Source organism: Ictidomys tridecemlineatus, chromosome 5 (genome assembly GCF_052094955.1).
Source record: "Ictidomys tridecemlineatus isolate mIctTri1 chromosome 5, mIctTri1.hap1, whole genome shotgun sequence".
Classification (NCBI taxonomy): Eukaryota; Metazoa; Chordata; class Mammalia; order Rodentia; family Sciuridae; genus Ictidomys; species Ictidomys tridecemlineatus.
This window is the reverse complement of record NC_135481.1, coordinates 36,994,057-37,018,570: the sequence shown is the minus strand read 5'-3', so window position 1 is coordinate 37,018,570 and position 24,514 is coordinate 36,994,057. Positions and strand designations below refer to the sequence as shown.

At 42.2% G+C, this 24,514-nt stretch overlaps 1 protein-coding gene across 2 annotated transcripts in view; it reads right to left on the bottom strand.

Moving 5' to 3' along the window:
• Tgm5 (transglutaminase 5) overlaps positions 1 to 22,986 on the bottom strand; it is a 35,640-nt gene extending 12,654 nt beyond the window's left edge. The window contains exons 1-7 of one of the 2 annotated variants that reach the window (XM_005316477.5): positions 22,977 to 22,986; positions 18,690 to 18,869; positions 18,292 to 18,537; positions 15,306 to 15,424; positions 12,938 to 13,066; positions 12,002 to 12,179; positions 411 to 549 (exon numbers count right to left, since the gene is read on the bottom strand). In XM_005316477.5, the coding sequence (XP_005316534.2) occupies positions 411 to 549; positions 12,002 to 12,179; positions 12,938 to 13,066; positions 15,306 to 15,424; positions 18,292 to 18,537; positions 18,690 to 18,869; positions 22,977 to 22,986 (1,001 nt within the window). The remainder of the gene's footprint in view (positions 1 to 410; positions 550 to 12,001; positions 12,180 to 12,937; positions 13,067 to 15,305; positions 15,425 to 18,291; positions 18,538 to 18,689; positions 18,870 to 22,976) is intronic. The other variant, XM_005316478.5, reaches the window with a different exon arrangement.
• Positions 22,987 to 24,514: the final 1,528 nt, after the last annotated feature.

The following is a 24,514-nucleotide window of genomic DNA, read 5'->3' as shown; positions in this document are numbered from 1 at the left end:
AGGCATGTGTCCAGAAGTATGACTCAGGCCCTTCTGTGGTCAGAACCATAATCTAAGGAGTAGATGAAGGACATGACAAAGAAGAAGACCTCAACCCAAGGCCTAGAGCTCTGATGATGTGAGGATTCTAAACCCAAGATGATTTTTGCTCCCCTGTCCCCCAGCCTTAGAATGGAGATACCAAGCCGTGAGTCTGGCAAGAGGTGAGGGTTATACAAGGGACAGGAGGCTAAGGACCAGTCCTGTTCTAATTTATTTATTTACTTTTTTGGTGCTGGGGATTGAACCCAGGGCCTTATGCATATGAGACAATCACTCTACCAACTGAGCCAGCCCGTGTTCTAATTTATGCTTGTGGGGTTTGGCTCAGATTTGTGACCCTAGAAACAGACCAAGAGATGGTTTCTCACCAGACGGTATCCTTCTTCTTATTCTCCAAAATCCTGCCCGTGTTGTCATAGTATTCATCTATGATCAGGTTTCCATCTGTATCGTGACCGGAGTCAAAGTTGGTAACCACACGAGTGGGGATCCCCAGGCACCTCATCACTGCAGAAAGAGCAGAAAACCATCTGTGGGCTGTGGCCCTGGACTGAAGAAGAGCTTTCATTTAACATTTGCAGGACCAGGCAGAAGTTGTCTGGGAATGGGTTGGTGACATTTCCAATCTCTTCTCCACTTCCTGAGCTTGCAGGATGACTGTGCAAAGGTTAGCTTCTGTGACAAGCACTGCTAGAGCCAACAGAAAGTCTAGTAAGTTGTCAGATTTCCTGCCCATGCCAGAAGATGGAACAGTATATCTCTCCATTCGTGAGTCTCAGGGAGCTGACTGAAACTCACTTCTCTCCATCTTCAAGCCAAATAGCTGGGATTCTATTTCTTCCTGTCATTAGGTTAATGGGCGAGGCCACCAGATTCTCAGGCAAAGGGTTCTATGGCTTAGATTTCCCTCTTCCCCTGGGAATATTATTTTGGCCACCTCTCTAGGAAAGCATCACAGATTAAGCCAGGAATGGAAGGAAACTATGTAACAAAATCTTAGAAAAGTGAGAGTCTGTACCTGGTACAGAAATTTTTGAAAGGAAGTAGAATGTTGTTTTTATTCCTGAGGGGCATCCATTCCCTTTGCTAGCCAACCTCTTTCTTTGTCCTTTGACACATCTCCTTCATTCTGTGCTCTTTCAAGTAAAGTGATATCCCTTATCCTATCCCATCCCACCAAGTGCTGTGGGCACCTCTGTCCCTTCAATACAGTAGTGATGTCCTACCCAGTTCAATAATAATAAAGATAATAATAAGTGTCAAATGTTTCTTGTATTTAGTGTTATATGTTTCATATATATTATCCTCAGGACAACTCTACATGATATGTACAATTATTGTCTCATTTTATTTATTTATTTATTTTTTATTTTATTTTATTTTTTTTAAAGAGAGAGTGAGAGAGGGGGGAGAGAGAGAGAGAGAGAGAGAGAGAGAGAGAGAGAGAGAGAGAGAGAGAGAGAGAGAGAGAGAGAATTTTTAATATTTATTTTTTAGTTGGCGGACACAACATCTTTGTTGGTATGTGGTGCTGAGGATCGAACCCGGGCCGCACGCATGCCAGGTGAGCGCGCTACGGCTTGAGCCACATCCCCAGCCCTATTGTCTCATTTTAAAGATAGAAAATCAGAGGCTAAGTAAAGTTTGCTACACTGACCAAGGTCACACAGTTAGTAAGGGATAGAGCTATCACTCAAGTCCTGGTTTCACTGCTAAGATTGTACTCAACACGGAGTTCACCTCTGGGTAGTATGCCCAGAGTTCATCATTCTAGTTATATATATAATTTATCTAATTATATATCCATGTATTTTCCCATGTAATCAAATATTTGCCAAGAGATTTCTAGTGGTGGTTATTTTTAGACATTTGGCTAGTGTTCAATATTTCCCCTGTCAAAAATGAGGCTGTGATGAATATCTTTATAGATCAATCTTTATTCCATCCCTTGGGGCAGATTCCAAAGGTAGAATGACTGACTAAAAATAAAGATATTTCTAAAGGTCCTTCAAACATACTACTATCATTTTTAAAAGTGTTTGGAAATTTTAGCTTGAGCATTTAATTGCAGATAGTTGTTAGCTTGATTTGGTATAAGCCTCTCCAGACCAAGGTGGGGAACCCCTCCCTGGATGCAACCTAGGATGGAGAGAAGAGAAGCCAGAGAGGTTCCTTGCATTGTCCCTGGAGAGGCAGGTCTGAACAGGGCCAAATAACTAGGGCAGACTGTGGGCAGTGCTGATGAGTCAGTAGAAGGTAGAGGTGACACAGAACAATGAAGGCAATGGTAAAGGTTGAAAAGATGTCACCAAAGAAATTCACAGAGGAAGTGAGGCAAGAGAGGAGCAATGCATGGGCACATTTTGTGCTAAAAGTATGGCCAGGAGGGTGGATGACACTCAAGATAACAAGACAGCATGCCAAGAAAGGGCAGCTAGGGAGAGAGCAGAGACACCTCCTCCCCATCTTCACTCTGATGAATTCGTGAATGGCCACTTGCAATGGTGGTGTCAACTCCTGCTAAACCTGGCCTGATGGGCACTTCTCTATCCTAAAACAGGTAAGTGATCTCATAACACTTGGAAATTCTCTATTGGACCAGAGTGCATGGCTTGTCATGATCTGTTTACAATTGTGTCTTCCTGAGGACAGGGATTATGTATGATTCATTTTATCATTACACAGCCATGAATAATACAGGGTGAGGCCTGTTTTGCCAACATTTGGTGCATCTTTACTGGATAGATAAATGAGTGGTGCCTTGTAAACCTTATGACCACTCTGGTGATTTCCAACTTCAGGGTATCAAAGTCATAATAGCTGCATGCTATGCATGAAGGTCAAACTCAACTGTCCATAGAGCACAAACTTTGAGTGGTGATGGATTTGCACTGATTCATTGTCATTTTTCCTCATCATGGCTATGAGAAGACTGATAAGGGGGACATAGTGTCACAGCGGAAATAGGTGAAACTAGAAAGGGGCAAGCATAGTTTCTTGCATAGGAAGTGAAGCACACATGAAGGTAGCTAATGGTATTCAGACCTGTGCAGCCAAAGTCACGTATGTGCACATTCCCTGGAGCCTTGCTCCTTCTGTACTTCCTGCTCAGTCTTGCCACAAAGAGCTTACTCAGTCACTGGCTTCATCTCTCACTTCTGCAAGACTTCTGAATTTGAATCTAGAATCGTATGGAGATCTTGGTGTCACACATCTCCAGCTGAATGTTTTTTAGGGTTCCCAATCTTCCTTTCTAGTCAAGGATATCATCATCTTTGTAGGTGCCAAGTGTGGTGTCAAGCACTGCACAGGCTTTATCTCAATTAATTCTCTCCAAAACCTGATTCTCCCAACTTTAAAGATGAGATGCCTTAAAGTTTAGAGAAGTAATGTCACATGACAAGAAGAAAGCCAGGCCAGGATTTAAGCCCATGTTCTCCTCCTCCTCCTCCTCCTCCTCCTCCTCCTCTTCCTCCTCTTCTTTTTAATATTTTTAGAGGTTGATGGACCTTTATTTTATTCATTTGTTTATATGCGGTGCTGAGAATTGAAGCCAGTGCCTCACAAATGCTAGACAAGAATTCTACCACTGAGCCACAACCCCAGCCCCTAGCCCATGTTCTTCTGATCTCCAATTCTTCCCTGCTGTAACTATAAGCCCACTGAAGCTTCACTGGACATCCCAGCCACACCTCAGGATCCATGTACCTTCCTCTGTGAAATTTTCACTGACTACTCTAGGCCATAATAACCTCCCTTCTCACGCTCTCACATAATCCCAGTCATCTGTGCCACACATTTTAGCACTGGATTAAGCTCTCTATAATTTAATATATGTTTTATCTTGTCATCCAGCTTATTAATAAACTTAAAGTCAGGCTTATATCAGATACTTTGTTTGTATTTCTTCATTCCTAGCACAGTGCTGAGTACAGAGTAGAGGCTCATTAATTTTCTGTTGAAGTAAAAGGTCTTCAACCTGTGAACAAAGTGTCTACAGACCACTCCTGATGACTCACAGTTTGAAATGATATTCAGGTGACCCTTTCATTGATAATTTTGTGGAACTGACTCCCTCAGAAAAAGAGACCTGTATAGGTTATTTGTATGTCTATACACATGTGTATACACACTCATTCAGGGACTATTGGGCATTTCACAGAGCCAAGAACTGCTATGCTCTGAGGTTCTGTGGGAATGAGTTATCTGCAGGAGTCTTAAATGGCAGAATGAGCACTTCACAATGAGCACTCCTATAAATTACTCCCCCTGTCCTCACAGAAGTGTCACCTGAACCAATAAACAAATATCAAAAACTTCAGCTGTTTTAAAAAGAAACAGTTTCTAGTCAAAAATGTTCAATTTGAACATTTCAAGGCCTTATATCCAACTTCTCATTACAAAACAAGAAACAGGGGCATAAGAAGAGCAACAATACAAGGATGCCTACCAATAAATCACAGAAAATAGCATTCTACTTTAACTTGAAGAGGACCATGTCTTAGTGTCTTCAACAAGATCATATTAAATGAAATGTCTTTTCCAGATTAAAAGGGACACCAAGGACATTGCAACCAGGTGTAATGCTTGGTTCCAGATAAGATTTTGATTTGGACAAACTATACAGAAAAAAGCTATAGCCTCACTCTTGCCAGCCCCTGCCATCAAAGGCCAAATAACCTCAGCCAGGCATCAAGTCAACATCAAGAGTGAGAAGTCAAGTTGATAGTAACTTCACCTGATAGACATGGTGAAAGTGGCACTCAGCCTTTGTGATCTTCCTCCCCAAAACACATAATTTCAGTCCAATCATGAGAAAAATATGAGACACATCCCAACCGAGAGGATTCCTAGAGGTGACTTCCAGGCCACAATATATAGAGAGGAAGAACCCAAGCAGACCCCCAGCAGTCTTACTGAGTTGAAGAGATGTAATTACAATTCAGGGAAGTTAAGGTGGCTCAAACTTGTGAGGTAGTATAGAAGAGAGGGCTGAACAGAGAATATTCCAGAGATTATCAGAGGGGGGTCCCTCCAGGTCTCTGGCTGAATGATGATCTGTGCACATATGAGAATGAAACTCCAAGAGGACAGATAAAGTAATAGAGTAGCTGGACCTCAAAACACACAGGGCATTGGAAGAGTTCTCAGAGAGTTGAAACTTAACTAGTAGAGCTAAATCAACTTTAAAGGCTACTCTGGACCCACTAAAATGAAGATTAAAAGCAAACCTCTGACAGCTCAAATTGAACTGCTAGGAACTTACTGGCAAACCATAACAATATCCTTTAAAGGAATAAAACAAAATACAGTTCTCAACAATGTCACACAATGATCATTTCCAAAAAAAATTCCAAACATGTAGAATAAGAAAAGATGACCCATAACCAGGAGAAAAATCAATCAATAGAGACAGATCCAGAAATGATAGAGATGATAGAATTATCAGACAAGGATCTAAAAGAGCTATTTTAAGTATTATAAATATATTCAAGGGGAGGTAGAGAAAAGCATGAACACAATGAGAAGAGAAACTGAAGATAGAAAAGAAGACCCAATGGAACTTCTAAAGATAAAAAATATATATATGAAACAAAAACATACTGGGAAAAAATCATATACAGATAACAATATATTTTTGTGAGAACACATTCAACTACAATGCTACATATAAAACATTTAAAATGTAGGAAAGCATGGGGTCACCTCAAGCCATTGCAGGTTAGGCTGAGCAGGTGAGGCCGGCAGCTGGAGTGGGAGGCACAATCTGGTTGCTGCACACCAACCTGGCCATGGCAGTGGTGCCCCTGAAAGTGTGCATCATAGGCTCAGGGAACTGGGGTTCAGCTGTTGCAAAAATAATTGGTAATAATGTCAAGATACTGCAGAGATTTGCCTCCACAATCAAAATTCGGATTTTTGAAGAAACGGTCAATCGGAGAAAACTGACAGACATCATACATAATAACCATGCAAATATAAAATATCTCCCTGGACACAAGCTGTTAGAAAATGTGGGGAGGCAAGAAATGAAATGGGAAGTGCATGCCCTGCTGCCTGCTGGAGGGAGTTTATGAACTTTGTATGTTGCCAGATTCACCCCTCAGTGGTTTTTCTTTTTTGGTACAGGGATTGAACCTGAGGGTGCTTAACCATTGAGCAACATCCCAAGCTTTTAAAAATATTTTATTTAGAGACAGGGTCTTGCTGAATTGCTTAGGGCCTTGCTAAATTGCTGAGGCTAGCTTTGAACTCGTGATCCTTCTGCCTCAGCCTCCCAAACTCTACAATAGTCTATGTGAAAACCAAACAGTTGTGGTTGCCTATGTGGCTTCCAAGATTTACCAGAGAAACAGCAAATCTCCTATGTCAATGAAGTCCCTTCGCTGCAATTCTTCACTGAAATGGACATGTCCTGTACATGCAGAGCAGTGTTGGATGTGGGCCTGGAAAGGGGAATATAACATTGCTTACCTCAAGGAGTTGAGCAGGGAGACATATTTGTAAACTAATGAATGTGAAAGTTGGAGGTGAAAAAAATATTTTGTAGGAGGAAGTGAATAGAAATTGGTTACAGGATAAAAAGAAAATTCAATAACTTTTTTTTTTAAAGAGAAGCTGAAACAGACCAATCACAATGTCTTGAAATGAGCAATATGCTTAATTTAACACTAAAAATTTTAAGAAAGAAAAGAAGGAAGTGAAGGGAACAAAGTGGTAGAGGGAATGGGAAACTGAAGTTTTCAGGATTGCTAGAAATATTTTTTTTAACAAGACCCAGTCAAACCACTGCAGCTCAAGAGGTGGAGGTTGAAACATTATCAGACTAATTATGATACTTAACACTTAGTTAAATCCACGCGCCAGAAGTCTTTCCAAATATGTGTCATGTGTTAACCAATAACCTTATGAGGGAACATTCCATACAATCTTGATGTCTCATAAGCCAATGGAAAATAACGGTAGATATGTGGTCAAGCCAGGGTGTTGCATAAAAGAAAGTTTGATATGGGATCTGAAGAAAGGTTGGAGAGAATAACACACCAGGCACTTGGCTGAGGTTTCTTCTTAGAGACTCAGGGCTCAGTAAAAACAATAACAAGAGGGCTGGGGTTGTGGCTCAGTTGTAGAGCGCTTGCCTAGGGTGTGTGAGGCAGTGGGTTCGATTCTCAGCACCACATATAAATAAATAAACAAAATAAAGGTCCATCAACAACTAAAAAAAAGCAATAACAAGAATGTATTAAAATAAAGATGAAATACTCTATAGCGGCCACTACACAATTAAGTTAGACAAAATCTTAGAGGACATCTAGCCTGAGGGCAGGGTTTCAAAAAGTTGGAACTGGAGGACACTATGTGCAAACCAAACTGTAAATGGGGATCCTATAAGTAAGATGTAAAAGTGAGTTAAGGTGGTTGAAGAGGGGAGCCAGTGCCTCTCCCACAGCCTCCCATCTCCCACACCAGTTTCTACTTCCCCTTCCTGTTGTAGCTTCTAAGGTCCGGGTGCAGTTTTACAGAGAAGGGGTTGATGCCCCATAGACCTGCTCACTGTCATACATTAATGTCTTCCTGCTCAAGTCATTGCTGTCCCCACCCCTTAGTCCTCATGCAGTTACAGGAAAGTACAGACCAAGTTGTTTCCCAAACAACTCCCCCCCACCCCCACCTTATTTATTTTGCCATGCTGGGGATAGAACCCAGGGCATATAAGCTACCACTAAGCTACATCCCCAAGGCTTTTTATTTTTTGAGATAGGATCTTGCTAAGTTCCTGACATTGGCCTTGAATTTGCAATCCTCCTGCCTCAGCCTCCCAAGACACTGTAATTATAGGCATGTGCCCCTATGCCTGGATGATATGTGGCTTTTTGACACCATGTTTTGGGGAAATTTTCAAACAGAACATCTGTCCCCTTGCTGTACCTCAAGGAATCCAGGCAACTTCTGAGACATCAGCCAAAAGCTGAGGGTTCCAACCTTGTCGGGGAATACTTGGTCAGAACAGAAAAGGCCTGATGACCTAGAGCTCAGGGGTGGAGTGGGGGGGAGCTGGTTAAATTAACTGAGCACAGGAAGGGTGTGACAGGGATCTCTCTAAAATTCCCAAGTAACAGTCAATCAAATGGATGCCAAGGAATCTCCTGTCTAAAAAGTATAACCATAAGTTTGATGCACACAAAGTCTCCTTGGTGATTTTTCTACAGGAAGTTGAAGTCATGTTTAAATGTTTAAAAAGACAACACTAGGAGGGAGGGCTGCAGAGGGAGAATGTACTTCTGAGTCAGACTAGAGTCACTTGGTCACTTTGAGCCTCTGTTTTCTTGTGTGTACAATGGTTGTAATGATATCTACTTTGCAGGTAGTGGGAAGGATTATAAACAGTGAAAGTACCCTGTGTGTGCCTGAAGCACAGTGAGTGTTGGATAAATGGCAGGTGCTAGTAATGTTTCTGAAGCAGTACAGCCTCATAGTTAGAGAGCATGGACTGCAATGCCAGTTAGACTTGGGGGTGAGACTGGCTTTGCCACACATATGCCTCATCAATCACATGGAGATAATGAAAGAATGTCATAAAGTCATTCTGGGGCTCAACTAGCACAACCCTTACTGAATTCTCACTATAATTAGGCATTCTCCATATATGAATTTTTTTAATAAACTAGGAGAGAGATACCATTACATTTCCCATCACACATATCTGCGGAAACTGAGGCTCAAGTTAAGTGACTTGCCCAAGATTACTCAGACAAATAATGGGAGTGCTAATATTTACAGCAGTACCTCATCATCTGTTGTTTGCTTTTTGCAGTTACAGTTACCCTCAGTCAATAATCACCTGAAAATATTGTGGAAATTTTCATAATTTTAAATTGTGCGTAGTTCTGAATAGTGTGATGAATCTGAAGCCACCCTGCCTAGGACATGAATCATCCCTTAGTCCAATGTGTCCACACTGTATGTACTATCAACCATTATGAGTCATTTAACATCCTTCTAGGTTACAAGATCACCTATCATAGTGCTTGTTCAAGTGACCCTTATTTTGAAAATTATGAGAATAATGATTCTGGTGATTTTATTATGGTATATTGGTGTATTGTTATAATTGTTCATATATATACATATGTTTATATATATATATATATATATATATATATATATATATATATATATATATATACACACATACATACACACCATGGGGATTTAATTACAGGGGCACTTAATCACTGAACCACATCCCTAACCCTTTTTATTTTTTGTTTTGAGACAGGGTCTCACTAAGTTGCTTAGAGCCTGTCTAAGTTGCTGAGGCTGGCTTTGAACTTGCAATCTTCCTGCCTCAGCTTCCCAAGCTGTTGGGATTACGGGCATGCATCACTATGCCTGGATATTCTATTTTATTATTGTTGTTAATATCTTTTTAAATATTTTGTTTACTTAGTTGACACAATACCTTTATTTTATTTTTATGAGATGCTGAGGATCGAACCTAGGGCCTCGAACATGCTAGGTGAGCACTCTAATGCTGAGGTCCAGCCCCAGCCCCTATTTCTTACCATGCCAAGTGTAATATTTATCATAGGTAAATTTATCATAGATAAATACGGATAGGAAAAAACATAGTTCAGATGTCTAGGATTCAGAATTATCCGTGGTTTCAGATATCCATTGGGGACTTTGGAATGTAACCTCTATGGATAAAGGAGACTAACCCCAAGCAGTCTGTCTCCAGAGTTCCTATACTTCTTCATTGTACTAGGTTCTCAAGGTTTTAACTAGTTAAAGGCACAAAGGAAGTTCCCAATAAACATTAGTTATGGTGGCTATGGAATAATAATAATGAATTTTAATTTTTTCTCATTTTCCTTTATAATAATGTATTTTTAAAAGACATACTATGACAGCTATTTTGGGTTAAAGAATTTAACTAAATTCTTATCTTTAACTTTTATGGAGGACAGGCTGATCCTTCCCATCTTTATATCTAAGAGTACGTGAAACACAGAACCTGGCAGAGAATAAGAACTCACTAATTGTTACTGGATGATATATGATATCAGTGGTCCTTTTGGGGAAGGCTGGTAGTGACTAAGCTACTACCGAACTAGGCCACATTAGATCCCCTTTGCCCAGCTCTTTGTTCCAAGGTCACTGAAGGGCCATGATTCTCATAAACATTTTAATTGGCCTGCCATTATTGCATAATCTCCATCCACTGGCTCCACCTCTCTCATCACCCAGTTCCAGACAACCACACCCAAACTCGTCTCTCTCCCTCTAAACACGCTCCTGGCACATTAGGCTCTTGGGTTTTCCACATACCAGAAGGTTCCCTCTTTATCTTGCATACGATCCATTTTCTGCCTGTCAGTTTTGTGTCTGCTTTCTGAATGACTCAGACCTCCCACTTCACCCCAATCTCTATGACTTTTTTTTTTTTTTTGGTACTGGGAATTGAACTCAGGGGCACTCAATCACTGAGCCACATCCTCAGCCCTATTTTGTATTTTCTTTAGAGACAGGGTCTCACTGAGTTGCTTAGGGCCTCACTGTTGCTGAGGGTGGTTTTGAACTCGTGAGCCTCCTGCCTCAGCCTCCTGAGCTGCTGGGATTACAGGTGTGCACCACCTTGCCAGCTCCCTGACTTTTGATACAAAAGCTGTTGAGTTATCTACTTCTTATCTCTTGGCCATCAAAACATCCATCTCAAGGTCAGGCTTTGCAGCTGCAAAGGAGGAATAAGCTTGGGATTTCATCATCATCAATTCATTCTAAAGTCACTTTCTGTCAGTGTTAACAGAGACCTTCCTGTGCCTGTCTGTTCAGAAGCCTGGGGCTCTCTGGGATTCCTCCAAAACTGTCATATTCCTTCGAGATACCAGAGATAGCATTCATATGCTCACAGACTACACCAATCCTGTCACACAGGGAATTCTACACAGAAGTCCTGAGCCTTCAATAAACCAAGTTGTAGGCCAATCTTGCCTCCCTGGATTCTACTAGAGTCCTGTGAGTGAAAGCTTTACTTGGCCTTTTTCTCCAGCTAACATAAATAATAACTTACCAATTGTGACCAAATCAGGTATATGGATATGCGTGTTTCAACAGGCTTGGAGCTGGTCTGGACACGGAAGCAGAGGGAGGGTGAGGACCAAGAGCAGGAGCGTGGCCCTGGGTGGGGCAGAAGGCGTCCTCCTGTCACCTCCAGCATGTGACTCATTTCTAGATGTTACTTCCCTCAAGATTTCCTCCCCATCTCATCCTTCTGCTTGTTCCTCTTGCCACACACCACACAACTTCCATTTTTCCTTATTTGCCCTGTATGTACTTTTTATCTTCTATTAATGTACTATTCTCTCTCTCTCTCTCTCTCTCTCTCTCTCTCTCTCTCTCTCTCTCTCTGAAAAACCGATCTCCATTTTTGCTTCCATTCCCTAACTCCCTGGCTTCAGTCAGGCCTCCAATTCCCTTTGACTTTATGACAACTCCAAATTAAAGATAATTTTACTGGGGTACCATGGTCTAAACACTGCTCAGATGCACATTTCCCTCCCATGAGCATATCTTCACTAAGCCCATTCTCTGTGCTCCAAAAGGGCACAATTCAGTGTGTTAGAGTTCTAATTACTTATTCTTTCATCTCACTCTCACTCTCTTTTGTACCTGGTCAATTCTCAGCTAGACTCTTAGGAATATCGCTAGGTTTCCTGAGCTCAGAAGAATGGAGGGGTGCCAAGTCTTGGGATGTGTGTGAGTTTCACTTCAAAACTATCATCTGGAGTAAGCCCAGATTTGTGAAACCTATGGTCAGGGATGAGACATTTCCATTAGTGGAAAGGGTTTCTTTCCAAACATCCCTTGGTGGGAATTTTGAAACTGGTATAAGAAGTTTGGAGAACTCTTAAGTTAACTATTATACCTGGGGCCCTTTCCCTGGGCTCTTTCCTACCTGTGCACATGACTGCTGCAAAGACCCAGCACTGTCCATAGCGCACTGGCTGGCAGCCTGTGGCATGCCACTGCTTCAGGATGGCTACACTGCCAGTCCACTCTGCAGGGTTGACACCATCTGTGTAATTCTCACTCCAGTTTCCATTGAGCACCCCATTGTCATCATTGCTATTAATCTGAAGAGAAGTCATAGATAGAAACATTAAAAACATGTTTTCCCTCAATAAGAGTTGATGTGTGGGAAGGCCCATGAGCCTTAGACACAGAGAAGACTTTTTTTTTTTTTTTTTTTTTTTTTTGGTACCAGGGATTGGACTCAGGGACACTCAATTACTGAGCCACATCCCCAGCCCTGTTTTGTATTTTATTTAGAGACAGGGTCTTGCCGAGTTGCTTAGGGCCTCGCTAAGTTGCTGAGGCTAGCTTTGAAGTTGCAATCCTCCTGTCTCAACCTCCTGAGCCACTGGGATTACAGGTGTGCACCACCAAACATGGCCAAAGGAGACTTTTGACTTTATTTCACTGAAGATCTTCTAGATCCGCTGGGGAAGGGGTAAAGGTGGAAGGCCACTGTTCAGACTTGTCCTCCACTTTTAGTTTATTAATTTGTTTCTACCTATTGCAAAGCTGGAGCTTGGCTCTGAGTACTTTAAAACATATTTCAGGACAAAGGAAATTTAGAAACAACAAGATAATTTCTCAAACTGGAGTGACAATCAGCTTTTCCCAAAACATGCAATTTGGAAATAACAGAGGTGATGAGCCATGCTTAGCTACTTCAGAGCTCAGTTGAGAAAACTTGTTACCCACATTTTGGCATCAGTCTTAACCCAAATGGCTTTGATTCTATTCCACCCCTGCAGGAGGCAACTGTGAGAGGGCAAGGGAGGCCCTGCACAGTCTCCTCCCTCCCTGGGCACACCAGGGACCTCACCATGGCACACACCACTCTGCTGATGTAGACGGGGCTTCCACGCAGGGCACAGTCTATGGCGGAGTCGATCTGGAAGTTCAGGCTCTTGTCTAGAAGTTTCAGGCAGATGTGTATGATATTTTCTTCAAACTGCAAGGGGAAGTGCAGAGAAGGGAGGTTCCTGTGCTTGGCATGTGAGGATGTGTAAAGACATACACGGTCCAGCTCTCCAAAGGAGTGTGTTTGTGGAATACAAACCAGTTTGGAAGGTGACTTTCAAACAGAAAACCATTGACTGCCTTCCAGGCGGGTGTGGGTTTCCAAAGCTCTGGGGTTATAACCCACTTGGAATGTATGTCCTGCAAGTCAAATCCTTCCTCCTTCATTTTGAAGTGATGGTTGCTACTGTTGGGTTTTCCCAGTGAGTTGGGCTGGCAAAAAATGTCTGTTTGCCCCTTTATTCTGGATCTGCTTGGCTACTCTTACTAAAACCATGTTTCTTCTTCTTCCACACTCACTTCACAGCCCAGATTATCACTGAAAGCCATGCTGAGGTCATGATGTAACCTGTCATGGCACCCACAACTCAGTGGGGCTCTACCATACATGTGAGTTACAGAACTTCCCACTCAAGGAAGCCTGGCTCCTTCTCACCCTTCAGGCTTAGTGTGATGTCACTTCCTCTGAGTCTTCCCTGAGCCTGAGCTTGGGATAGGTCTTTAGCCCTGGAAGAGTGCCTGCTCCCATCAGATTCAATAGATGCTATAGTTGAAGTCCATCCTTCCTGCCTAACGGTACTCACTGTCTCTTTCCAGCTCTTCATATAACTCTGTACCCCAGACTTGGCACAGTTTGTCCAGCACGTAGGAGAGACTCCATACATCTTTGTTGAATGAGTGTAAATGAATGCAATGTATTCCTTTAAACAGTGGGCAATAAGCACAGGTGTCTTTGCCTATGCGTTCCCTCTGCCTTCACTTGGCCAATTTAGCTCAAGCACTGTCACTCTCAAGAAGCTTCCTCAATACTTCCCCCAACCAACAGCTTTCCTCCTGATCCTCAGAACATCTGCACCTATCAGTCTTCACTTATCCTTTTGCAAGATATGTGACCTGTTGTGTGTGTGTGTGTGTGTGTGTGTGTGTGTGTGTGTGTGTGGTGGCCCCATTACACTGTGAGATCAGGCATCGTATTTTGACTCTCTTAGCATCTTGCTTGGCACTGAACCCACATTCAGTATAAGTTTACTGAAGAAGAGAGACAGACAGGGAGGAAACCAGGGCTCCGAAAGCAGTAACTCCTTGCTTCTGCATCTCACAGATGATAGTCAACTCTTCTCCAGGGCTCTCTGAAATCCCTAAATACCCTAGCTGAGTGAGAAGTTAGGGAAATGAGTTGTGGCCAGTGGAGGCTGCTGTCTCCTTCTTAGTTGTAGTCACCTGGGCCCTGATTGGGCCTGAAGGCCATGTGTATTGGAGTTCTATCAGGGAAAGTTCAGGAGAGGAATCCATATACAGCTGACAAGACCTTTCTAGAGAACTCCCAGGGTATCCCAGCTGACACCCCTTCTGAGAAGCCAGAGACTGATTCTCTCTCTCCCTCAGTGCTCCTAGCACCTAGGCTCAGCCTAGAGAACCCTCTTCCCTGGCCTGGCCTTGGGCTTCCTAGAGCACCTGCTGGGAGGTTGAGCTAAATGAGAGGAGGTCTTTAGTTTTCAAGCCTGGCAACAAATAGGATGCTATTTTATATATGAAATCACATTTTTAAATATGTGTAGAAAAAGTGTAGAGGAACATACACCAAGCTGATGACAGTGCTTGGGATGACCTCCGTGTTCTACGTGTCTATTTTTGCAATATTTCTTTGCAAGTTTTTTAAGCAATCATGTACTACTTTTATAATGAAAAGATCTATCATCGAAATAAAAAAAATAAAAAGATAATAGTCATGAGGAGGGAGATGCATTGCTGCTTATTAGCACAACTTCTGGCTGAGATGTTCAAAGGCAAGTTTTCATTAGTGGATCACCAAGAGTTGTAATGATGAAGCGAGAGAGTGGAAAATAGAATCCCACAGGAAACATAAGTTTAAAAAACAAAATGCCAGGCACCATCATTGCCATTGTGATCATGTCTCCTTCATTCTCACCCTCACACTCAGTAGACCACCTGGTGTGCTCTTATCTGCCTTTTCCATTTAGATCTTGTTGTCCAAGGGAAACTATGAGCAGCACAGAATGGACCTTCCACCTTCCTATGGTTCCACTAGCAACCTGGGATCCATCTTACCCCTTTCTGCTGCCATTTAGTTAGTGTCACTCTGCAGTTCACCCCACTCCTGCTCCCCGCTCTCTCCCCACAAGCCAGGGCCTTGACGGGCTGAGACTCACCTGTCCATAGTTCCAGGGGCACGGGCGGATCCAGTTCTTGTTCCCTTGGTAGATGAAGCCATAATCATTCATAACATACTCCTGCCTTTGGGGCTCACTGTCCAGGTAAACAGCGTCCCCTAAGATTCAAAGCAGGAGGGCACAAAACAGAAAAGTTATCTTGTCTTTCCCGTCCCATTCGTGTCCCTCATGATCCCCTGGAAACTGAGCTCTGGGGAGGGCACCTGGAGATACCATAAGGGGCACAAGCAGGGGTGGGTCTTGGGAGACAACATCCCCAGCATCAGCAACAGGCTCAATATGAACTTGAGGTGGAATAATAAAAATTTACCTTTGGTGAAATTTCTGGGTTTCCAAAACACATTTACACCCTAGCCCCATTTGAAGATTGAAAAAACCTGACAAGTGATTAAGTAACTTGCCGGAAGTTATATGTAAATACAAAGCTGGAATCTGAGCACAGAGCCCATGCAACTCCATATTCTGTGTTTTCTGTTATTTTCAACGAATCCTGGTTGGAAAAGAGCAAGTAGAATTTTAAGGGTTGGCGTTGACCTCATCCTTCCTGTTGTAGGAATTTCATCTAAAGGAAGTATTCAGCTTGTGAACCAAGATTTAGACAGTAAGTAGCTCATTTGAGTGCTGTTCATAGGACTGAAAAGCTGGAAACAATCACAATGCTGTTCTTGGGGACTGGTCAAATAGCTTCATTGCATCTCCACCACAGGATTCTCTATAGAATTAATAGAAAGGGGCAAATTTGGATATATGGACATGGAAATCTACATGTGATATATTAAACTAAAATAGGTTATAAAATAATATGTACAGCATTCATTGATTTTTGTTAAACATATACGCATATATGAGGAAAGGATTTTGAAGCCTATTCTAAAACATGTTAATGGTAATTGTTTTTGTTTTCCTTTTGCCTACTGGTATTCTCCAGATTTTCCCAAATGAATGTGTTATTTTTAGTGATATAAAAAATTATCTTTTAAAGTTAAAGGCTGCTTAAACAAACAAAAGGCCAGGGGAGCAGGTGTCCCCTTTGCAGTATTCTGGACCTGTCTGGAAATGCTACCTGAGCCTGAGGTGAAGGAGCATCCTGCCCTCATTGGAGGGAGCCTCAGACACAACCTAATAGGATGCTGGTGTAGGAGAACTCCTTGCTGAGATGTGTTTTATCGAGGGTTTGAACAGTGGGGTGAGAAGCTATAGATTCATGGTGAGATCACATACATCCTTGAATCACAGAGTGGAGATTCCCAGTCAATATATGAGGCACAGTGATAGGCAGCTGTCAGTCCCAACTGCAGCTCCCACCAGTCATTACCCCAGTACTGGGTCTCCCTGGAATCTGGATGCAGTCTAAGCTCAGGAGAGAAGCCCTGCAGTCTTTCCTCAGCTCAGATAGGTCCTCAATACATGCCTAAAGCCCACAGTCTTGGAGATCGGAAGAGGGTATGTGTGTGTGTGTGTGTGTGTGTGTGTGTGTGTGTGTGTGTGTGTGTGTGTGTTAGAGAGAAAGAGACAGAGAGAGATATACAGAGAGAAACAGACACATATGCAGAAGACAGACAACTGGCCCTCCTTGCTCCAGGAGCATGCCTCTTTACCCAATATGTCAGTGATGGTCCTGAGCCATTCAATGACAGGAAGGTAGGAAGGGGATCATCCTCTAGTCAGAAGCTTTTCTGGCCTCTACCCAAAGCAGACAGGACCATTCTCCACTGTCAAGACTTCTCGCCCTTCTTCCCACTATCTCCTGCTGCCCTGTGCTTTATTCTGCCCCCAGTGTCCTTATGTCTGGCTAGGCAACTATCTCTACACCTGGATAGATTTGGAGGACAAGGCTTATGGGATAGAATATTGGCATATTCACTGTGGCTTTGTTTGTATAAGAGAAAAATTGCAAATAGCCAAAAATGCCTGGAAATAAACATGTGGTACATCCAAGTAGTAAAATGATTGTTAAGAAAAATGTTCTGGTAGGATGAGGCTGGGGCTGTCTGTGCTCAGTGACAGAGCACTTGTCTAACACATGTGAGGCACTGGGTTCAATACTTAGCACCACATAAAAAATAAATAAATAAAATAAAGGTATGCTGATCTACTCATAGAGGATTACTAAGTTAAAAAAAAGAAAGAAAATGTTAGGAATTGATAGAAAAATATTTTCAATGTTGAATGCTGACATGAGGAAAGCAAGTTGGAGACTGCTAGGTATTATATAATCCTGCTTGTGGAATGTATTATAGAATCACACATACAGGCACATACATACACATATTTGATTAATTATAGAATATTTTGTAAGGCTACACAAGACAATGTTAACAGGTTTCTGCTGGAGAATGGAGCAGAATTTTTTTTTTAATATTTTAGTTTTTAGTTGCAGTTGGTCACAATATCTTTGTTTTATTTATTTTTATGTAGTGCTGAGGATCAAACCCAGGGCCTTGTACATGCTAGGTGAGGTTCTACTACTGAGCCACAACCCCAGCCTGGGATTGGAAGTTTTAACTTTTCACCTTATACCTTTCTCTCCTTTCCTCCCTTTCCCTTTCCTTTTCCCCTCTTTCTCTCTCTTCTTTCCTCCCTCCCTCTTCTTTTCTCTCTGTATCTTTCAGTTTTACCCTTTACTTCATTCATCAAATGTATAGTGTGCTTATTACTTTTAAAATGAGAAATCTCAAATCAACTTCAAAAATGTATGATGAAGGCAGGTGTTAACATTGGTCCAATTTAATTACAATAGTTTTCTATTTAAGTAAAGATTATTTGGTTCATAATTTTAAAATTCTAAATAAGTAACAAGGTCTCCCTGTCCTGGTTGTTGACAGTAGGGGGTGGATGCTGAGTACCTGGGATTTTAGGGTAATTGTAGGTGGTAGGAGCAGGGTCAGGAAACCCTCAAGCTTGGCTTTCTATAGCAGGACAGACAGACAGAGATGAAGGAGCCTTTCATGGGCACCTGCCTTACCTGTACACCAGGGATTAAAGAGCAGGATGAACTCTCCAAGCTGATAGGCTGTGACAGGCCCTTGGAAGGATTCGATACGAACTTTCAGTAGGTACCGACCCACAGCTGCCATGGGTGGGGGACACAGGCTCACTTCTAGGGATGTGGCCCCATTGGTCTCCAGAGAGGCGATCCAGGGGCTGGGGCCACCACGGCTTGCCAGGCTGAATACTGCCCGAGTCCCTTTAGCTAGCTCTGGCAGGGGTCCTGGGGGGAAATAGAGCTGACACCCTCTGTGGTTACCTCCCAGAGGTAACTACACAAAGTTCCCCCAACACACACACACACACACACACACACACACACACACACACACACACACACACTCACACACCCTGGGAGCCAGCTGAGGTCCTTACCAGTCTCAGTCACGAAGATGATGTTGTCCAGGCCTGGCTGGAAGCCCCGGTTCCTAAAGTACAGGGTGATGTTGAAGGCCTGGCCCCGGCGAACAATAAGCTGGTCAATGCTGATCTCCTCTGTGTGGTGCCGCATATTGTTCTGGTAGCTCTGGAGGTCTGTGAGGGCCACCTCCAGCCCTGTGATGGGGCAGCCAGGGACAGACAAAAGGAAAGGTTGTGGAGCTTGGTCCAATCCTGTTTATTACTTACTAATTGTGCAAATTTGAGAAAGTAACTTGGCCTCTCAGCACCTGATTCCATGTCGGTGAAAGAGAATATATAATACCAGTCTGAAAGTTTAGATTTGAGGGTTACCAAGGCTCCATGAATGTGAGTTCCTCTTCCTTCCTTCCTCTTCCATTTTCTCTGAATTTCTATCCCTGCACAGCTGAATGTGAATGATTTTCTACCTCTAACTTCTTTTGTAGACCCATCCAAGTTTGATTGCTTCCAAGTTTGATGGCAGTCCAGCATGTCTTCCAATTTACTCTAAGATGCACTTTCTTGGATTCAAGATAACAGTCTTACTTATTTGTATACTAGCCTCCAAACCTGGGGGCAAGTCCCTGGATCAGCTTCCCCTGGAATAACTGTTCCTAGATTAGCTGCCTTACTTTTAACAATTTGTTGGCTCTGTGACCACCACCAATGCCAATGTGCCCAAAGTCTGGGAGCTTGAATGCTGAGGAAAGTCAGAGAAAGTTTCACTCTCAGCCTTTAGGACTTTCTGCTAAACTGAATTCACTGTTCTCAGAGAGTGGCTCTCCCAGAGGGCCCTGTTTTTGACTTCTTGTTTGACCATGGAGGAGAACTGTCCCTTTCCACATGCACATAATTCCTCTCTCTTCACCTCATTCCTAGTGAGTACCAGCCTCCAATGGGTCTTCTGCCTCCTGTGTCTCACCCCACCACCTTCCCTTAACACATCACCCGATTACCTTTCCTCAAGACAGTTTGATCATGCCATCCTTTGGCTTTAAAGGTTCAAAGATACCTTACATCTACCACATTAAAAAGGAAAACTCCTTTACTTGACCCTTATACCCTGGCCCTAACTTATATTGAAAGCTACTTCTCACCACTCCCACCATGGGTCCTCTCCTCCAGCCTTGCCCTAAGCATATGGCAGCTACCTGTCTGTGCATTTTGTTCCTGCTATAACTCCACCTCAGAATGCCTCCCCACTAACCAAATTCCACTTGTCCTGAGATCCACCTCCCTCGTGAAGCATGCCCCAATAGGCAAACCCTTATTCCCATCTCCCACTGATTTATGGCATTTAATTTAACCTATCTTAAGTCTTGACTGCTCAATCAACTTGTTAAGAGTCATGCTTATTGTTCATGCTTATTGATATCAACAAATTTTTACTGAGATCCTATTACTTTCAGAATCGACATCAAATATTTTTCTTACTTTTTAAAAATTGTAATACTTAATTATTTTTACTGAGCCATAATTAATATGGTCTAGAGTTATTCAACAACTTTTTAGTTACTAAACATCTTCCACATATCTGAAAAAAGTGTTATTTTATATGGGTAAATTCTTAGTCTCTTTTTTATTTATCTGTTTTCCCCTACGAGATGTAAGCCAATAAAGTCAGAACTAGCTGTTTTGTCTTGGCCATAAGATTTTAAAAAATAAATGAATTAGAACATTTGATAAAATATAATACCCTTTTATGATAAAAATGCTCAACAAACTTAGAAGGGAGTTTCCTCAAACCAATAAGTGGTAACAATAAAACCTCACAGCCAACCATATTTAATAATGAAAAATTGAATGCTTTCCTGCTAATCTTATCTTATTTTATTTATTTATTTTTATGTGGTGCTGAGGATTGAACCCAGTGTTTCACACATGCCAGGCAAGTGCTCTACCACTGAGCTACCACCCCAGCCCATCAATTGATATTTGACAAAGGTGTCAAGTTGATTTAATGGGGAAATACTCCTTTCAAGTGGACTTCCTATGTGAAAAAAAGAAGTTGGATGCCTACCTCTCACAATATGCAGAAATTAACTCAAAATGGATCAAAGACCTAAACATAACAGCAAAAACCCATGGAAGAGAATATGGTCCATGATCTTGGACCAGGCAATGCTTTCTTGGATATGACAGCTGAAGCAATAAGCAGTAAAAGAGAAAACCGATAAATTAGAGCTCATCAACGTTAATTTAAAAATTAATAATTTTTTTTCTTCAAGAGCACTATAAAGAGCTGGGATTGTGGCTCAGCAGTAGAGTGCTCGCCTCACATGTGTGAGACCCTGGGTTCAATCCTCAGCACCACATAAAAAAATAAATAAGTGAAATAAAGTTATTGTGTCCAACTACAACTAAAAAATAAATATTAAAAAAGAACACTATAAAGTGAAAAGATCACCCACGGAATATAAGAAAATATTTGTAAATAATATATCTAATAAGGGACTTATACCTATATATATATATATGTACATATATATATTTGTATACATATATCAGCACATTTTAGGTATTCAGAAATGTGTGCTAGATTGAACAGAGTCCTCTATCTTTTGCACAATCATCCAGCATTTATTTTAGACTTCAGATGAAATGTTATGCCATCTGCATTTGGAGACAAAAAACTGAGGTTCAGGTAGATTAAATGTTTTGCCTTAGGATAAACCCAAGATTCCCACTCCAGTCCACTGTTCTTTCCATTATCCAATAGTGGCCACCTATTGCTGTCTTTCACTCTTATTTGGAAAGAACATCACAACAGTGCCATTGGGAAGACACTTAGCTTTTTCCTGGTAGTGGAAAAAAGAAGCTCATCCTTTTGGTAGACCAGTTGACTAGACAGGGAGCATTAACTGGCTCCAGCTCAGGTGGGGCGCATGACTTAGGCTACCCAACAGGTGTGGCAGCATCTGTCTTTTAGCAAGCACAGCAGCCAGATCTCATCCTTTGGATACATCATGAGTCAAGCTAATTTGCACCCATAGCATGGGAATTATTCTTCAGTTCCTTCATTCTCTATTGTGCATATTAATTCTCTTTGAGGTAAGGGTAGAATGAGGTAAAATGATCAGGGAAATAACAAAATTCTAGGAGGATCTTTTAAGGAAGATCTCAATATCTGTTCTAGAGTACAAAGAAGCACACATAGGGAAGTTCATTGCAATGTTGCCTATATAACTGAGATATTAGAGACAACCTAAATGTCCATCAGAAGGGAACTGGATAAATAAATTACTTATATGCATACTATGGAATATTATGCTAAGTGGAAAAATTGAGGTAGATCTATAGATACTGACTGGCATGGACAGAGCATCAAGATAAACTGTTAAGTGAAAAAAAAATCAAGTTGTAGAAAAGTGTTTACAATATGATGATACCATGGATATAAAAAAAAGCCACACATGCTAATATTTTGTATTACCTTGAATATGAATATATATATATATATATATATATATATTCAATATATGTAATGTTAATGTGTAGACCATAGACTGGTAACAGCATTTACTCTGGAGATGAGGATGGGTGGGATTGGAAGTAGAATTGGGATACCTGTAATTATTGCTTTATTTTACTCCAACTATGTATTCTTATATTTCCTTGTTAATTAAATGTTATACAAAAATTTTTTTAAAAACTTAAACAAAAATCAACAAAGGTGAGGCTGTTACATTTGTAGAGCAAGTTAAAAGTTCATACCTGTAAACGGTTTCAACTAACCATTGAATCTTCATAACAGCTCTTTTTAGAGAGAGGGAATGATGTAGAGAAGATGTGGGGAGATAAGCTAAAATGAGGAGGAGACCCTCTGGAATGAAGGACAAGGAGAAGAAATGAAGATGCAAAGAACTTTAGAGTTGCTAGACAACTTCAAGACTGTGTTCCAACCCCTTCCATTTTTCAAGCATGGGAGGTGGAAATCAGAGAAATGACTTGCCCAATGACAAAAGGTCAACTAGTAGCAGAAAAGGATAGGAATCAGACCCCCTAATCCCTGGCTCTGCCTTATCCCATTCAGCTATGGAAGCAGCCATGCTGATTTGCAGGTGTGTTTACCTGTCAGCTTCCAGCCTATCTCCTGATTCTCAGACCACCAATGAATTCTGAGGATTCTGGGGGTCCTTCTCTTCCTAGGTCAACTCTTAATTTACTTCTTTATTTCTTGGAATCCATCCTTTTCCCTGGACTTCCTAATTCTCTCTGTGTCCTTGTCCCTAACACTCCAGAAGCCCCAAGAGCCTCCCCTACCTTGGGCCATGGCGGCTGCCTGAGGGCTCCTGGGATGCTTCCCACAGAACAGCTGGATGGACTGGAGCTTCAGGAAACTGGTCCCGGAGTGTCTGCTGCCCTTTGCATCCCAGGACTCTGGGAGACACCGAAGGCGGGGCGGGTTGCTGCACTGCTGCCTGCTTACTGGGCAGATCACAACTGGTTTTCTCACTTGCCCTTTGGTTTTTGTTGGCAGTGTCACTTGGCTGAGAGGAGGTGCAGAAGCCAAGGAACTATCAGGGCCTAGTATCATGTGGCTCTTGAGTAGTAGGGCATTTTCTGGCAGGTGCTGTGCTGTGGTGGGGGAGCCGAAGGAAAGGTGAGCTGACATAGTGTCCAGGAGGATGAAGTGGGGTGGACCTCTGTGGGAAGGACTATCACTCACAACTAAGAAAGCCTCAGTGAGCCTGCTCTGTGCCTGAGCCCTCTCCTTTATCCCAAAGAGTCACTCTGTGGGGCTGGGGTTGTAGCTCAGTGGTAGAGAACTGACCTCTCATGCGTGAGGCAGTGGGTTCTATCCTCACCATGTAAAAATAAATAAATAAGACAAAGGCATTAAAAATGGTGAAATATTTAAAACAAAAACAAAAAGCCACTCTCTGGACATTAAATGCAAACAGATCCCACTCTATATCACCCTTGAGATGACTTTAATTGTATTTATTTTTTTGTCAGTTTCATTGTTTGGGATGAGACCTTCTAGGCCCAATGTGAATCTCAAATAAAAACAATAGAAGAAGAAACATTAAGATTTATACCAGAGTTTTGGAAATAGCTGAGAGGACAGAATGCCAGTGAGCAAGGACCTTGATTCTAATAAGAAAAGTAAGAGGGCTGAGGATGTGGCTCAGTGACAGAGTACTTGCTTAGCATGCGTAAGGCCCTGGGTTTGATCCTCAGCACTGCCAAATAAATGAAGTACAAGTCCTTGGGGCGAATGTACCACTGCTTCTGGCAGTAAGGAGGTTTTGAGGAATGCCTAGGGAGAAAAGCATGGATGAGAGAAAGGAGAAGACAGGAGGAAGGACCCAGAGTGAGGAGTGGGACACCCACTGCCTTCCCTGATATGGGACACTTCTTCCTGCATTCACCTGCTTTCTGAGCCTTTCTCTCAGGAACCTGTACACCAGCATCCTTCTCTCTCCTGTTTTTCAAACTTCTCTGTCCCCAGTCAGCTCTTACAGCTTTTACTTGCACAAATACAACTCACTGTTTTAACAAAACTGCACCCACCTTCAACCCTCACCCTCTTCAACCCTGCATGTCCCTTTAGCCCCTACTCTTTCTCTCAACTCCACCCCTTAGCCAAACCTGTCTTCTACTACTTCACCTCCTGCCCACTCAGCTCCTTGCTGCAATCTGCCTCTGTCCCCAGATTCTCCTGACACTACTGTCACCTATGCCTCTGATGGCACCAGGCACCCTTTCCTGCTCTTATCTTGCAAGGCCTCTTGCAGCTCTGAGTGTGTTGACTATTCCTTCTGGGTTAGGAAACCTCTCTCTCCCTCTCTGATATT